We start from the raw sequence: 16,359 nt of genomic DNA on the forward strand, positions 1-16,359 counted from the left end.
AACGAAAATGATCGTGCGCCGCCGGAAAACGATCGCTTTCTCCGTTGCGCAACCGTCTACTTCCCGCTTCCTTACCGGCCCCTCCTCGCCCATATACCTCCCGACCAGGAAGCGAATTAACTATCAGTTGATACCTGCATACCTTATATTGATGCTGGTAATAAACTGCATTGGATAAGTGAGACATTCCGAACTTTTTCCATAGAATTGATCCGCTTTGGGCATGCGGCAACAAGCCTGTAATCCCAGTTCTAGAATCTTTAGGAAAAATATGCGAATTAATGAGAATTAAAACGGAAAACATTACCGTAATAAAGCCTAATTTAAGACATATAGAAGCAAGATTTTTTTTTGAAAGCGACCAGTAATACATTCGAGCGATAGAGATAATTAAAATCATTACTTAGACAATGATGAGTAGACATTTTTGAACAAAGAATTTCACAGGTGGCCGAAAGTTGAGGTCGTTTTAAAGTCAGATCAGTGCGAGACGCTTTCTAATGCGCCGCAAGAAAGTGAGAGTGCCTCCGCCCCCGCACCCTGCTTCGCAGTCGTTGCTTATTTGGACAACACTTTCTCTGATTCGGCACTTCGGCACTAGTTACGGAAAGTTACAAGTAATTATTTGTAAACAAATGCAATCGTGATTTTGTTTCCGATATGCTCCAAGAGAACTTTAATTTTTAGCCCATTTCTTATTATCAAAGTAAGCTTTTTTAAATAGTCTAGTATGCATATATTTTTAAACTATAACACGGAATTGTTGGTTTTTTTTGGTTTGAACATTTAATGCTATGGTAATTTTTTCACAAAAGAAACATTTAATGTCTTGGAGGCAAAAACAAAGTCAAAATTTCTTTCATAGACATTTTTTTTGGTTTGTTTTTATTGTTAGTGTCTCAATGTATATTAGGTTAAGGTTCTGTTTCACAATGTATGGATAAAGTACCAAATAGCTATACAACATAAATTATTCGGAATATAAAAGTTACGAAGAAATTCCGCGCTTTCTGACAGTCGTGAAACGCAACAATAGCGTTTATCCTACCAATAAGTAATAAATAGCTTATTTGGAATTTATCCGGACATTGTGAAACAGACCCTAAATCTGCTTGGCTTATGGGTCCCTCACTGGATACGAAGTGGTCATAAGGAAGCGAACAGTGTGGTTTAGCCTGCGGGGCGGGCGGGGCAATGTCGTCACCGGCCGTGGCCACTTTCTCCGATAAAAGTGAGAGCGGTTGCGGACCGGAAGTATGCGAGCCTGTCAGATGACAATACTACTTTTAACTCAAGACTATATTTCATTAAATTTTTGTTCAAATACACTGAAATGGATCTATTAATCAAAATATCCCAATAATGTGCTTCGAGCAATGTAATTTTTAAAACTCTTTCGACTAAATTACTATTTCGCCTCTTTCTGAAAACTTGGTTTAAACTACGATAAAAAGAGATAGAGCATACGTATACATAGCATTTTTCAAGTGAGATCAGCTAGGATGGTCAAACTTGTAGATTTAGACAGAATAAGTGGCTGGGTGAACGTACAAGCACGCTCGAGTGCGCGTGTTGCACAACTGGGTTACTTCCGCGACTTCCTCAGCCGTGCGTTTTTCACGAGGAAGCCGCGATTGATCGTTACACGTTACGTCAATCTTCCTGTCTCAGCTATTTCCCTTCTTGTCTTGCCATCCAGTGACAAAAAGATTCAGAGTATTCAATTAAACGCAAACAATAGAGATTCCGTCAGCATGGCCTTGATATATCGCTATAATTATTATTGTATCAGTAAGTGCAGTGCTACAGTCACACGGGGCGCTTAGGTAGGCTGCACAGTGTTCTACCTCCCACCGCCCCGGCCGGGTGTGGGTTGTGGGGGGGAAGGAGCTCGTGGCAAGACGCGTGACCTCTCGACGGGCACGTGCTCATCTTCTCGTTAACATAAACATACCTGATTTTGCCACAAATCATATATATACATAGGACAGGATATACATTAATACAACACTGAGAAAATTGATTATTCATTTCATCTTGTTGTCACACGAACGGTACATCGTCTGGGTGATGTTACTATAGGTTTAATCTTATTCAAATGTATTTGCTTTTTACAATAATACGTAATATAGCAATCATATTGCTTCATTAGAAACATTGTCACACAGTTTTATTTGTAAAACGTTGAGTTGGTACTTGATATATATATTGTGTATAACTTTAATCTTATAAAATTGCTGTTGCGATGATATTTAAATTACTGTGTATAAATCTGCTGAGCGAATGTATAGAACGCCGCAGGCGCAATGCGAGTCGAGGTCCGTCCCGTCCGCCCGACGACGGCGCGCCAGGAGCACGCGGTCGCCGGGCTCGGGGCTCCAATGACCGGGCTGATGCCCTTCTTGTTACAGGCAAATCGGTCAACGCTAAGGATGTTCTCGAGGACAAGAAAGATGACAGCGAGCTGTGGGAGGCGCAGGCGGCCTTCCTCGGCCCCAACCTCTGGGACAAGACGCTCCCCTACGACCCAGATCTCAAGGTACACGAAGTCAGTATTCGTCACTCGTTACCTATTGCGTGTCGTGTGTGTGTGTATGTTAGCTAGCGCCGCGCCGCACTAGGTAAACAGATGTGGTTAGCAAATAGTAGCGTTAAGGCAAGGCGAAATGCTATGCGTCAGCGAAGGTAGTGTGCGTGTGCGAGCGCTAGGCGCTATCGGGCGCTGGCGAGTCGTATAACCGAGTGTGGCGTGCTTTCAGTACGTGGACCTAGACGAGTTCCTGTCGGAAAATGGCATGGCCGGCGAGGCGCTCGGTGGTGCGCATCTGGGTGGCTCCGCCTTCGGCGCCGGTGCGGGGCTGGCGTTGGGCCTGCAACCGCCCGTCACCAAGCGCGAACGGTCGCCTTCACCCTCCGACTGCATGAGCCCCGACACCATCAACCCGCCGCTCTCGCCCGCCGACTCCAGTCAGTATTAATTCTCTTTTACACATATTAAGCTCTCTTAATTATCATCACAGCATTTTTTAGCTTTGTTTGCAGTCAACTGTAGTGTGCCATGGAAGGAGTTTGATAATGACAGCAAAAATCTTCCTACGTTCACTAAACATTTATGACTGACAATTGGTTATTACATACTTGTGATACATTGTGCTTGAATGATGTCTGCAAATTACCCGGTATTACCGCCAATTGAGCCTTGACAGACGATTATCACCCACTGTGATAACTAAGTTATCCGGCCAAAATATCGAATAATTAATATGCTATACGGATTCGACCAAGTATAAGAGCCGGTATTCAGGAACATACAAAATTCATTTAATAATTATTTCAGCATTTTCAATGGCGTCGTCGGGCCGCGACTTCGATCCGCGGACGCGCGCTTTCTCCGATGAGGAGCTGAAGCCGCAGCCGATGATCAAGAAGTCGCGGAAACAGGTAAATGATGTTAGTGCGCTGATCATTCCTAGCGGCATGCCACGGCCTCGCCATCGGGAGCGGCCTTACATGCACACACACACACATACACACTACCCAGAAGTACAAGCAGCCAGATTCTTAGTAGGCTAACAGTTCCTTTGTGTCACCAATAATACGCTAAATAGGTCGGAAGATTTTTTAACTCAGCTAAAAATAGCCCTTTTACATTCATTGTTGTTCATTACAATTTTTATTGACTTGATATGTATTGGAATTTTAAAGAATCCGATAAATATACAAATGTGGAATATGATCTGAAAAGAAAATATGATAACAATTTATCTTTATATTTAATTATAACATAAACAGCAGAACAGAATGTGAGTTACCTTTAAATTGTGTATTAGCACAATTTTAATATTTTTGTAGACGTTTGCAAAATCAGGATGCCAAATGAGCTTACTCAGAATTTAAAGATGTTAGCATAACATACAATACATTTGCGAGAATATTAGTGTCTGCATAAGATCTTAAAAAAGTTTTGCAACACGTTTATTAGTATATACAGTAGATGTATTAGTATGTATTTATTTAGAAGTAGGTATTATGTTACCACATATACTTTATAACCAGCGTGTACATATATATACAGAATTCTGCTTTATAAAGATCTAAGAATTAGCTATTAATAGATTGGTCCTTAAATATCTCTAACTAATATTATAGAATTAGAAATAATTCTGAAGAAAAACGTGGTTCCGTTTTTCTTAAACACTACACACACATACACGTGCACATTGCTTTTTTAACGCTTATTATTTATTAACTGGGATATGATGGATGCTTGTAAAGGAGCTCAGCCTTTAAAAAAGAGATGGGAAATAGTAAATAGTTAACTATGTAATTTTGGCTGAGCGCTTTGTATTGCATGCATTTATTGAGGTATAATATATAATGTTATGGTAACATTCTAATTATACATGATAGCACGCACTAAATTGAAAATTTCTATTGAGTCGATTTGTAAAAAAGTTTCAAATATTTTCTTGGCTTTGCACGAATTCACGGGAATCTCAATAAACATCGTTTTATTTAATAGATCTCACTTCAACCTTTTTCTGCTCAGGGAGTTGATTAAAATTAGCGCATTCCAATTGGAAATAAAATTCATAATTTCGACAAAATTTTGATTGAAAACCGTCCAGATGTTAAAGACATGTTTTTATCAGAGATTACAGAAATAGTGGTTCGAACATCAGATAACAAATAAAACTGGACTTTTAATTGTTCAGACGCCTTTTTTAATGACATGATGTATTTGGATTCTAGCAGATATTGTAAGACAAATACCAAATACAATACAATGTTAATCGGTTTTATAAGTAGATTCGTTAATCGTTTAATTATTATATAAATTATAGTCTTTTATATTGTACAGAAGCCTTATCTGGAAGTGAAAAGATAATTTATAGACGTTAACTAACTTTATATAAGGACTCCTGGTAAGGGCCCAGGACTGTTTTTTTTTTAATTTATAAAAAAAGTTACTGTGTTCATTTTGATAATAGAAATACTAATTAACAGGAACGATATAAAAAACGACGTAAAAAGTTATTCCAGATTTATTATTCTAGCTTGTTTATTTGTGCTTTCGGATAAGATGTTTACATTGAAAACTAGGTAATAATATATTTTATTTTTCTAAGGAAAATAAGAAGCTTATATAAAGTACTCTTCGAAAAAGATTCAAATAAATTGTTATTGTTTCAAATCACAAACAAACCACTTCATACTTTCGCCGGTAGCCAAAACGCAAACTTTTTGATAGTTTTATCAATTATCGTCTATATCGATTCGATATTGTTTTTGCCATTACAATAGGCCACATTTTGCATTTAGTAACCCAATTAGTAACTTTAGTTCTTTTTAATAGAAGTCGTTTGTTAGGTTGTGTTGAAGTGTGTTTCTGAAAATCGATAAATTTTAATTCGATCGGATATTCTCTGCTTGATAATTTTTACAACGTGTCCAATCAAGACTTGAAACCAACATTAGGGGTTCATGCTCTCCATATTTTACGGTAACGTGTTGCTGAGTTGAGTTAGAGTGATTAATAACTTCTAGTAATGGCGAGCCCCGACGAATTATCTAATTATTAAAAAAGTTGAAAATCGCGGAACGTCATATTACTGTTGGCCTTAGAGCAGAAGAAATGAAGATTGAGTGAGGTATTTGGGTGAGAAAAACGCGTTGTGTGCCCAGGATACTTTCTGACGTAGAAGCAAACAAGACTGAGAATTTATCAAAGCTGTTTTCAACAAGATTTGACTGATTTTTGCAGAAGAAATTTTAGGCGATTCCATACGCCGGAGAGAAAATAGGGCCTTTTTGGGACACCTTTTTTGAGATATAAATATGGGTCCCAATCATATTCCCAAGCAGGCGCTTGATTTGAACCCGCAAGGAAAGCGAAAGCGTGGCCGTCCCAAGCAAACCTGGCACCGTACAGTAGCAGACGAGGCAAAGAGAGCCGGTAGGACTTGGAGCGAGGTGAAATACGAGGCCCAAGACCGAACGCGATGGAGACTCACTGTGGATGCCCTCTGCCCCACCTAAGGGTTATAGGACATTAACTATAAGAATGCTAATAATTGAATCCTCAAACCCCGGATGCCAGTTTTACGAGGACTTTGCAGTCAGGTCGAAAAACAGTGATGTGTGTCAAAATACGCCGACAGCATAGTGGCACACTCGGAGAAGTTGTTCGTTCATTAGCAGACTTGCGATGGCATTCAAAAAGCTTCCAAATTCACTGGAGTTGGTTTTAGTGATTTCTGTTTTGTAAAATTTTTTTATTGTGAAATTTGGTATAGTGACGCAGTAGTTGCAAGATTATTGTCTTCTATATAAAGCAGCTTGAGGAACAATATATACAAGTGTAAAAACCTAAAAGGCCAAACAATAAAATAATATTTAATAAAAGATAATTGCGATGTTCTCATATCATGTTTTATTTAATACCCCCAGTATATATATATTTATTTCATCAAGTATATATATATGTCTAATGTGTTACGTAGACTTTAATAGTTTTGTATTTAAGTGCGTAGTTTCTACACGGTGACGGTATAAAATTATTTGGAAGAGGTGAGTCGGTGTGAGAATTCGTTTTGTGTGTCGCAGTTCGTGCCCGATGACCTGAAGGACGACAAGTACTGGGCGCGTCGTCGGAAGAACAACATGGCCGCCAAGCGGTCACGAGACGCGCGACGGATGAAGGAGAACCAGATCGCTTTGAGAGCCGGATACCTCGAGAAAGAGGTACAATTAGACACTAAGACTAGGTTAAATGGAGTATTTCCCAATAAGATACAGCTTCTTTAAAATGTCCCTCCATCTATTTATATTGTATTGCTCTTCATAGTAACAGGAAAGGTTTTTTAATTAGAATAATATTGTTACGTTTCAGAACATGGGCTTGCGGCAAGAAGTGGAGCTACTGAAAAAGGAGAACCACATCCTGCGCGAAAAGCTCTCCAAGTACGCGGATGTGTAGGCGGCCGAGGGAACCGCACAAATACACACAACACCATGTTAGTATCCTAACATTAACAAAAACCGTCGAAAGCCGACTGGGTATGATGGTATAGATATGATATGATATAGATGTTCCTTGTGCAGATGAGCAGCGTCGCCGCCCTGCTCCGCGCCGCGCCGCCGGCGAGCTCTGGCCCCGGCCCGCTCGCCCGGATCTCAGCGCGTCCAGTGACCGCGGACACCGCCGCAACGTCCACATCTGATATTTCCCACTTTACGTTCAATGTTATTCGTTAAGAATCGTTATACAGTTACCATAAGTTAATTTAGCGTAGGCGATAACCAAAGTTCCCAGGCGGACGGTCGTTTCGGTCCGGGCGGCGGCGCTCGTGGACACCGCCGATAGTTTGCTCAAGTGGCGTCTCGCGTCACGCCCGCGCAAGTGTAGTGGCTGCGTCTGTATATAGGTAGTCGTAATTCTGTGGCCCCACAACGAAGCCCCGGGGCCCCGGCCGTCTCGGGCGGCCCCCGAGGGTGCTTTAACGAATATTTTAGAGCATATTTTGAAAAGACTTATTTATAACGAGGGGGCGACACGCGGGCCTCGGCCGGGCCCAGGCTCGCGTGTCGAAGGCGGCGCCGGGCGCGCTCCGACCCGTCCGTCTCCCACCTCGGGGCCGCGCCCGCCGCCGCCCACGCCCCACCCGCTTGTTCCACCCGCTGAGATTAGCCGCAGCGCGAACACTAGTTTCGTTTGAGTAATCATAGTGATAGTCTAAGTAGACCCGTAGGTAGCGTAGCGTAGTTGTTATTAGAATATTTTTGTTATGGCTGTAGTTGTTAACGTTTCGAAAGTTTATATATAATTTGGTTTAGTTGTAAAGTCGCGGCCGGCGCCCACTGCACGACCGCAACTCCGCACTCTGTACGACTCTCGCTAATCTTATATATTATATTTTTGTAGATTTTTGTCGTTGATAAATGAGTCAATTGTATGTTTATTGAATTGATAAAATTAATGTTTATGAACTTAAGACTAAGAAGTTGTTGCATTTGAAAGTATTTTATGACTTGGAGCGAGAACAATCAAATGATTTTTATAAATGTTTACATTAAATGAACTGTATACTTGTTTGTTCGGAGCCGAGAGCGGGGGCCCGAAGCGCCGTGGGCCCCTTGGGGCACCCCACGGGGGCTCAGAGGTGCCCCGCGCCCCGCGTCTCGCGCGCTTCACTACCGCGCTCCGTGACATTTGATATTTCCACTTGTTTGTTGAACATAATATTATTGTATACATTAAATTATTACCCAGATATTATCGTGTACTATACTTTTACATACGTATATAAAGGTTTTACCAGAAATTTGTAACAAATGTATAAAAGGTGTACGGTGTATTGTGTAGCAACAGCCGAGTGTCTGTTTATTTGTTAGTTCTGAGTTGCGCAAGGCTCGTTTCTGTGTCTCACCCGCACCGGTCGGTCGCCACCAGCCGACGACACAAACCATATTCATGTACCCGTAGTATTTTTTCATTTTATTTATATGGTTCTATGGATTAAAATAAACGTTAATTGTTGTATGGCTGCCTTTTATTTAGATGTGAATAGTTTACCTATTGAAATCGATTTCTCATCCCCTCATTCTTGCTTATTATCATGCCGTTTTCCTAAAGAGTAGGCATGATGGTGAGACCATACCTTTCACGCTTCATCCACTTTCATCACATTTACCTTATTTATTTTATGGTAGTCGGTTACCCCAACTCCTTCTCATTTATTAGTTATACATAGCTGTATCCACTATGTCCACTTTTAACCCACACTACACGCAAACGCCACACAAACTTTTCAACACTCCCATTTCCACGCCATTTATTTTACTGTCTTTATCTGCCACACCCAATATTTACTGTTCATTGACTTTAGGTAAGTGGTTGCCTGGAAGAGATCAGAAGCGATAATGCCGGTAGGTGCCCTCCATATCATTTAATTATGTCAATATATTTTCATGTGATGTCAGTGTATGTTCCTGCAACGAAGTATTAATAAATAAATTATCATATATTTAGTAAGTTCACTTCCTTTTGAAACTTAGTGTTTTTCATAACTGTTACCAGGTCCTGTGATACAACGTACGTCGTACACGGTAAGTAATAATACTCATTTTAATAATATAATATATTTTAACTATCATTGCTTTTTCTAATTGACATGCAATTAAAAATTAAATTATAAATAATTTTATTTATACAATCTTAAACTAAAACGGATTTTAAAATATATAAAATACTGTATCTGCTATATAAAAGTACAATATCAGCACTTAAAATCTACAAGCTTACACTATTGAGTAGGTATTGTAAATCCCCAACATAGTATAAAGTATCATTATATGTATTACGTCATTGTACAATTACCATCATCATGGAAACAATGATTATTACGATCGATTGCCTTATTAGCAGTTATATTATTGTTGTTTTGTAGTTCGACTAAGGAAGTCATGACGATATAAACTTGTAGTATAAACATGTTGGCAATAAACTTAATATAGACCATAGAAGCTCCGTTAGCAAACAAAATTAGCACTTTTTAACGCTTTCGCGAATGATTTGATGTGTCCGAGATGATAACTGAGACAATTACATGAAATGCTTATGGCGGGGAGCGGAGTGAGGAGCGGTCAATCGGTCGGTGCCGGGCCAAAAGACCGCACGATACTGACAAGGGCCGTGTACGTACCGGCCACTAAGCCAACCAAACCGACCACGAATAGGAAAGCATCTTTAAGGAACATCAGAGATCTTTCCACACTCGCCCGCTTCGGATACCACTGGCATGCCTCCATCAGGGCTGGGAAGCAAATGCCCAATGCCGACAAACACAACGCACCGAAGAGCGAGATGAACAAACCCAGACGGGGCACTGATACGGCAAGCACAACTGTGAAAAAGAACAGAAGTAATATAATATTATTATGCCGATCTTGTACACAAAGTTAAGAATTTTTAAATTATACTTTAATTAATTTGGAAATTTATTTAATTTAGAAATTATAGTTATGTTTTTTTTAATAGAACACAGTCGAAATAGGCAGGAGGCTCACCTGATGTTATGTGATACCGCCGCCCATAAACTCTCAATGCCAGAGAGAAAGTGCGTTGCCGGCTTTTTAAAAGTTGGTACGCTCTTTTCTCGCTTTTTGTAAAGGCACTCTATTTTGTAAAGTGATATTTAAGAAATAAACAACATATGGAACATAATATGTTACATTTCTAATAATTCAGGATAACTGTTTGTATATGTAACAAAATTTTAATAAATAATACTCACAGGTTAACAAGCATAGCGCTACTCGTAAGCCATACTCCCAAAGCCGAATACGCTGACTTCCGTTCTTCTGCAGCCGCGGCAGAAGGTATCCCTTCCACACTACTTCCACTGGCACGTAGCAGTGGAGACCATAACTTATGAAGATAGCCACCGCAAACATAATCATCACACTAGCAGCTAACCTAAAAATGCCAAGCGAACCACGTCATTTGTGATTTTTTTAAAGCCATCGTAAATAAACACAATATTTAAAAAAGTCGTTACACACCTTCGATTAGAAGGTTATTGATATTTAATACCGTAACTGAACAATTGTAAGATTCTACTGATTTTACTTCTTTTTTACATTGTACATTTTACGTTAACAGCATTAGGTGAACTTACGGGCCTTTTGGTAGATCAAGAGTGATAGAGTCACTGCATTTGGATACGCAGTAGGTGTAGCCAACCGCACCAATGGTTACGTAGAGCACGACGATGATGAACATGCCGGTATTCAGCACGCCACACGGCTTCAGAAACGCTTTTGGCGTCTTCATATTGTTTTCTACTGCTATCACCTGCATACATACGATTGAGATCAGAACGATAACTTTGTTTGTTGTTTCTATGTAGGCTCTGAAATTTTACTCAAAATTGTTTCAACAGTTGATTATGAAATGAAATCTAAAAAACACGTGTGTGTTTATAGTCAAAAACTTCAAAATATTTTACATAATCAATTACAATAAGCAATTATAATTCTTATGATATATTTTATACGTTGTAATATGTATGTATTTAAATATTTATTATTGTCGTATTGGCATAGGCTGTAAAGATATGTGTATGTCTGAAATAAATAAATAAAATAAATAAATGTAATATATAACTAGTAAAACATATAGTAGATAGATTCCTTTTAACTGTAATTTCTATCTGATGCCGTTTATACATTAACTTAAGCATTGTATTTAAATAATCATATACATATTGTTTACAACCTAAACTAAAAACTTGACAAAATCGCTAAATTCAGAAACGTGTTAGCCTAGAAGAAAACAAATGAATATATATATATTTCTATCTTATTTGCATCATCCTGACTAAATACTGCTATTAGAATATTTTAAAATCCCTATGTATTAATAACATAAGTAAAAAATATAGATTTATGATATTATAAATGTGAAAATATCTACGTTTACGTACGTAACGTGATGTGGATTTTTTTTATTACAATTAATACTATTAATGTAACATTATTATTTATTGTATGAACGAAGCATATTGAAAAACGAAAAACCAGGCGTCATCTACTTATGTAGTTTTGACCTATACTTGTTCATGAAATATACTATCTTTTAATACTTGATTATCGTTAAAGAGGTCTCAACATAAAATTCATTCACATTGTCATTAGGCTCGCAGTAAAAGCTCATGATAGGCCGCAAGGACATTAGAAACAATGCTGAGGGGTTCTCTTAGAAATAAACCCTAAATACCTTGATTCTTACTCATAAATACCAAATTTGATCGATATATTAAATATAACAGGAATTAATAGAGAAATTATTATTGGGTCGTTCAAGAAAAGAGCGTACCAATTCGTAAAAGGCCGGCAACGCACTCGCGAGCCCTCTGGCATTAACAGTGTCCATGGACGGCGGTATCACTTAACATCAGGTGAGCCTCCTGCCCGTTTGCCCCATGTTCTATAAAAAAAAATTGTTACTTACAACGCCGACAGCAGTGAGTGCGAAGAGAATGGTTCCAAAGAATAGTGGAAATGTAGCTGCAGAGCCCCAGAGGTCCAGTGGCTCCGTAGATCGCTCGCCCGAGAGGAGAAAGTAGAGAGTGATGCCAAGTCCAAGGAAGATTAAAACATTTGCGAGCGCTGAGAAGGGTGCGAGCAGCTTGAGACTTGGGATCAGGTTGAACGCGACCAATGGTAAGAGCAATGCACCTGTGTACACTTCTACTGGCAGCTCTCGTATTGGGTCAACCACCTGAATCACACAGGATATAGGGAATATAAAAACTTTAAATGAAAACTTTATACAAACTTAAAAATAGATTACCATCGTTTGTGAATAATACCTAACCTTAACTCTCTCAACTTTTTATTTTGTAACAATTTATTTATATTTATTTTTGTTAATCTACGATGACTGATTCTGTGTGCCCACGGGCAAGGACCTCCCCCATTTTCCTTCATTTTTCTTTATTGTATATTAATCTTGTTCAGGTCCTTCCAGCCATTTCCACAATTGTAGCAATTATTATATCCCAAAAAACAATATTATAGTTATAATCGTTGAGTATCTTTCTGTATGGTGAATATAAACTCAATTATAAAACTTTTAACGCAATTTTGTTTCGTGATTTGGTTTGACTAATTCGCATGGGGTTAATTAATTTTATTGGCAAAGTGTGACATTCATTATATTAAAGGTACCGTAGTAACTCAAATATAAACTATTAAAAATTATAATTTACAATAGTTTAATAAATATATCAAATATAATATATCAAAGCTTAATGTTAATTATGTAACAGCTAATAAGACAGCAATATTTTTTGTAACTTTAAGATTTAAAAAAAAATACGTTTATTTTGGAACATAATATAAACAAGGTATCACTTATTGCACGTCATCAAATTTGAACCTGTAGGCATCCCTACCCATCGGCAAAGAAGACAGAGTGTAGGCCGAGAGAAAAAACCGGCATAAAAAACGCTCGATACTCTTTTAAAAAGCAAATCATCAAACATTACTATTTTAAAACAAATATAGCAAATTGATTAGAATTACAGAAGCAGTGTTAACATATATCATCCATCTATTTATATCCAAAAGAAGATACAATGTAGGACGCAATGAAGCATCGTAATGGAATATCTCTGGAATTTCCTTAACAGTTAGCGACCAATTGAGTGAACGCAATCATGTTATATTAGTAGAGGCGACATGTCAAGTAGCTCTTATGTCAGATCCCCCTTCCCCTTCACCCCAGACGGTCGTGATTGCTACGGCCCATACCGCTCCGCCCTTGATTCTAATTGTCAAGCTGCCGGCTCGGCGTGGCCCTATGCTATGCGCACTATCATATTACAGTGACGTCTGTGATATCACTACCCATTAGCTATGATTGAACCGCATCCAAAGTTCAAACGGCATCTTTCTCATCGACAACGCCTATCCTTGACTATAAACAGGTCGCGTAATATTGATTTATCGTGTCCCTAATGCACATCAATTGTACTTTGTGCTTGCGTCACGCCCTTGTCAACGACTGTTAACAGCGAACTTCCCATTACTGTCATTAAACTTCAAATGATTGCCATGATATTTTTTGTAAATTGCTGTCGCGTTTCATTAGGCATTAAGATATAACAACCATACCTTTTTGAGGTTATCAGAGATAAAAACGATGTAAACACAACAGATCCCGAGCTGATATAGGACGAGGAAGGCATCGACGAGGGCAGGGGCTGGTTTCGAAAGGCGACGCAGGAATCCCGGGCCATGGGCAAGTGCAGCCGCCGCTGCCTGTGGGTAGGCCAGTTGAGGCACACGGCGCGCGCGACACGCCTCATACTGCGAGCGTAGCAACACTTTCAAACAGTGCGTAACGAGTATGCCACCCAATATTGTTCCCAATATGCCTGTGATCAAACCGGCGCGGGCGAATGCTTGCGGCATCGCGAGAATACCGGTGCCAAGACTGCATTTGAGCAGATGCACCAACGTCTCCATATTGCTGAAACATTTAAATTGCTCATATTGCTCTGTGCTAATATTTATCATATTTTTAATTACCTTTGTAAAAGAACTGAGTTTAGATAATTAAATAATCTGATTCAGTAGATCGTTGAGTTCAAAACAACAAAAATCAAAACTTTCGCATTTGAAGAAGTACGATAAACATGTCTAAAATAGAATTCGCAATAAAATGATTTAAATTGTATACTCAAGTAAGTAAATAGTCGGTACCTCGAAGTGATTAAACTAATTTAGCTTAGAAACTAAAAAGGCGCTATACTTTCTTAAATTCATAGAAGTAATCCCGCGCAGCTGAATTATAAAAACATACTTACTTAGTTGGGTTTTCCAGTTCTCTATGATCGTGTGGATCATAGTCAGTCTCCCCTGTTTCACCAGTGTCTTGTGTGTGTCTGCAATACCATTTTGGCAAAAATGCTACAACTTTACATTAAAGAACAAAAGACAGAAACATACTATGTGTACTGTAATAATGTAGCTTTTACGATTTATAATACTTTCGTTAATGGCCTCTGTTTGACTATGCTTGACCGATTTCGATTAAATATTGACTTTTTAATACTTTAAAGCACTGTAAAGAAAAGCCAAAGCAGAGTGAAGTATAGACTCAATTCGCCGATTGACAAGGCATGATTCATTAAATGAGACAATTTAATTGCATTTAATTCATGTTACAAATCAGATTCTACTAATGCATATGTTGTCTTATACTATTACGCTATAACTAAGGTAACAGATGTTACAATAACAATCAATAAACTAAAGTGGAAATGCGCGGGACACAAAAAAGTACTTAACTAGTGCAAAAGGTAAAGCAAACGCAAAAGAGGGAGACAACTGAGAAGGTGGATAGAGCACATTTAAGAAACGGCAGGTGGTACATGGCAGAGAGTAGCACAGTGTAGAGAGGAATGGCGGGATTTGGAGGAGGCCTTTGCCAAAAAAGGGCACACAGATACACTAGAAGAAGATTAAAATGGAAATTTGTTTAAATGTAAATATAAAATGTAAAATGTATCTGAAAAAGGCCCTCTGGAATTGAGAGTATCCATGGGCGGCGGTATCACTTAACATGAGGTGAAACTCTTGCCCGTTTGCCCCCTGTTCTAAATTAAAAAGGATATTATTGTTATTACCATTAAGCTAGCTTGTGGTATAAGTTTTCGTTCTCTTAAATTCGTAATTTTTTAATATATTTGCCGCGATATCTTACCGGTCATTATTGGCATCGTTGTCAGCCTCTCGGCGCGGCGTTGCCGGCTCGGAAACAGGCTGAAGTTGTAGACGTTCACTTTTCTCATCCATCATATTTCTGAGGAAAATAGCTCATATTATGCAACGGTTCACACGTGCCGAATGCTACTTTTAAAAATAGCAACACTTCAGAGAAACCATTAGGTACAGCTCTATGCCGCTCTTGGTTTATTTCAATAATTGTAAGCATCCGCCTATTTTAGAAAAGAGATTCGTGTAAATGGAGCAACAATGTGTCAGCTCCGAGCCCCGTTTATAGGTTACGGAACTTTGTGTAGGTCGGGCCGAGGTCGCTGGGGAATGGGGAGACTCGATCGTCCCACGTGACGTCACTACTTTGAGTACAATCAACACATACACGACAAATCATACAGGATGCATATTAACGCTATTGTGAGATTAAGAAGCTAATCATTTTGTTCCTTTCCTGATATTTTAATAAAATTGTATATGATACAATTGTATGTTTAGTTAGTTACAAATTAGGATTAAAATTATAGTTTAAATCTTGGTGTAAATTATTGTAAAACAAAAATTTGGTGACCTACATAGATATACAATTGGGGTGAACAGACCGCGTAGTTATGTAAGCTACCTGTCTATCGACCGCGCCTCGCGGTCTCTGACCCACACGCTACACCGCTACGCTGCTACGCTGCTACGATTTACGCTACGGCTTATGACGTAATCACTAATTCACAAAAGGCACTTTTAAAAAAGTTCATTCTATTTTTAAACATATACTAAACTCGTATTAAAGTAATAACAAGATCACTATAGAGACAAAATGAGCGTTTCTCGTTTGATGTATCGCTAATATTTTTTTGGAGGATCAGTAAGGGAGCTGTCGTAAATGTTGCCGGGCCTCCGTCTGGCGCCCTACTGAGTTAGCGACTGCCGTTCGCGTGTATTCCCGACTGACACTGTATAACAATACCGATATTTTTAGAAAAAACACGAGTTTATAAAGAACTCGGTCCACAATCACAACACGCATTCTTTACGTCGTATCTTCAGACGTCACGTCCCTTCGTAACTCTTCAA

General features: G+C 38.9%; 2 protein-coding genes across 11 annotated transcripts in view; one reads left to right on the top strand and one right to left on the bottom strand.

Annotated features, from left to right (window-relative positions):
- Positions 1–8,542, top strand: part of LOC111003308 (hepatic leukemia factor) — a 74,956-nt gene extending 66,414 nt beyond the window's left edge. For 4 of the 9 annotated variants that reach the window (XM_045633970.1, XM_022273744.2, XM_022273742.2 and 1 more), the window contains 6 exons: positions 2,412–2,548; positions 2,760–2,967; positions 3,338–3,450; positions 6,607–6,744; positions 6,893–7,016; positions 7,105–8,542. In XM_045633970.1, coding sequence (XP_045489926.1) covers positions 2,412–2,548; positions 2,760–2,967; positions 3,338–3,450; positions 6,607–6,744; positions 6,893–6,979 — 683 coding nt within the window. In that variant the 3' untranslated portion in view covers positions 6,980–7,016; positions 7,105–8,542. The remainder of the gene's footprint in view (positions 1–2,411; positions 2,549–2,759; positions 2,968–3,337; positions 3,451–6,606; positions 6,745–6,892; positions 7,017–7,104) is intronic. The other 5 variants (XM_045633971.1, XM_022273740.2, XM_022273745.2 and 2 more) reach the window with 3 other exon arrangements.
- Positions 8,543–9,125: 583 nt separating this feature from the next.
- On the bottom strand, positions 9,126–16,248 carry LOC111003393 (proton-coupled amino acid transporter-like protein CG1139). Of its 2 annotated transcripts, none has more exons than XM_022273859.2 (8): positions 15,911–16,248; positions 15,275–15,373; positions 14,376–14,453; positions 13,681–14,038; positions 12,014–12,283; positions 10,680–10,855; positions 10,296–10,477; positions 9,126–9,905 (listed from the first exon to the last, which is right to left on the bottom strand). In XM_022273859.2, exons 2-8 carry the CDS (start codon positions 15,367–15,369, stop codon positions 9,646–9,648), a joined length of 1,419 nt encoding a protein of 472 aa, XP_022129551.2. In that variant the 5' UTR covers positions 15,370–15,373; positions 15,911–16,248; the 3' UTR covers positions 9,126–9,645. The 2 variants fall into 2 exon arrangements, with proteins under 2 accessions (XP_022129551.2, XP_022129549.2); XM_022273857.2 differs by having other exon boundaries at positions 15,864–16,248.
- Positions 16,249–16,359: the final 111 nt, after the last annotated feature.

This window comes from Pieris rapae, chromosome Z (assembly GCF_905147795.1).
Source record: "Pieris rapae chromosome Z, ilPieRapa1.1, whole genome shotgun sequence".
Lineage (NCBI taxonomy): Eukaryota > Metazoa > Arthropoda > Insecta > Lepidoptera > Pieridae > Pieris > Pieris rapae.

What these genes read in the sequence shown, in the direction of transcription:
- LOC111003393 (XM_022273859.2), bottom strand. Translation starts at nt 15,369, where the DNA reads ATGATGGATGAGAAAAGTGAACGTCTACAACTTCAGCCTGTTTCCGAG. An exon ending in AACGATGCCAATAATGACCG is followed by an intron (nt 14,454 to 15,274) that starts GTAAGATATCGC and finishes ATGGTATTGCAG; the next exon opens with ACACACACAAGACACTGGTG. An exon ending in TCTCTGATAACCTCAAAAAG is followed by an intron (nt 12,284 to 13,680) that starts GTATGGTTGTTA and finishes TGTGTGATTCAG; the next exon opens with GTGGTTGACCCAATACGAGA.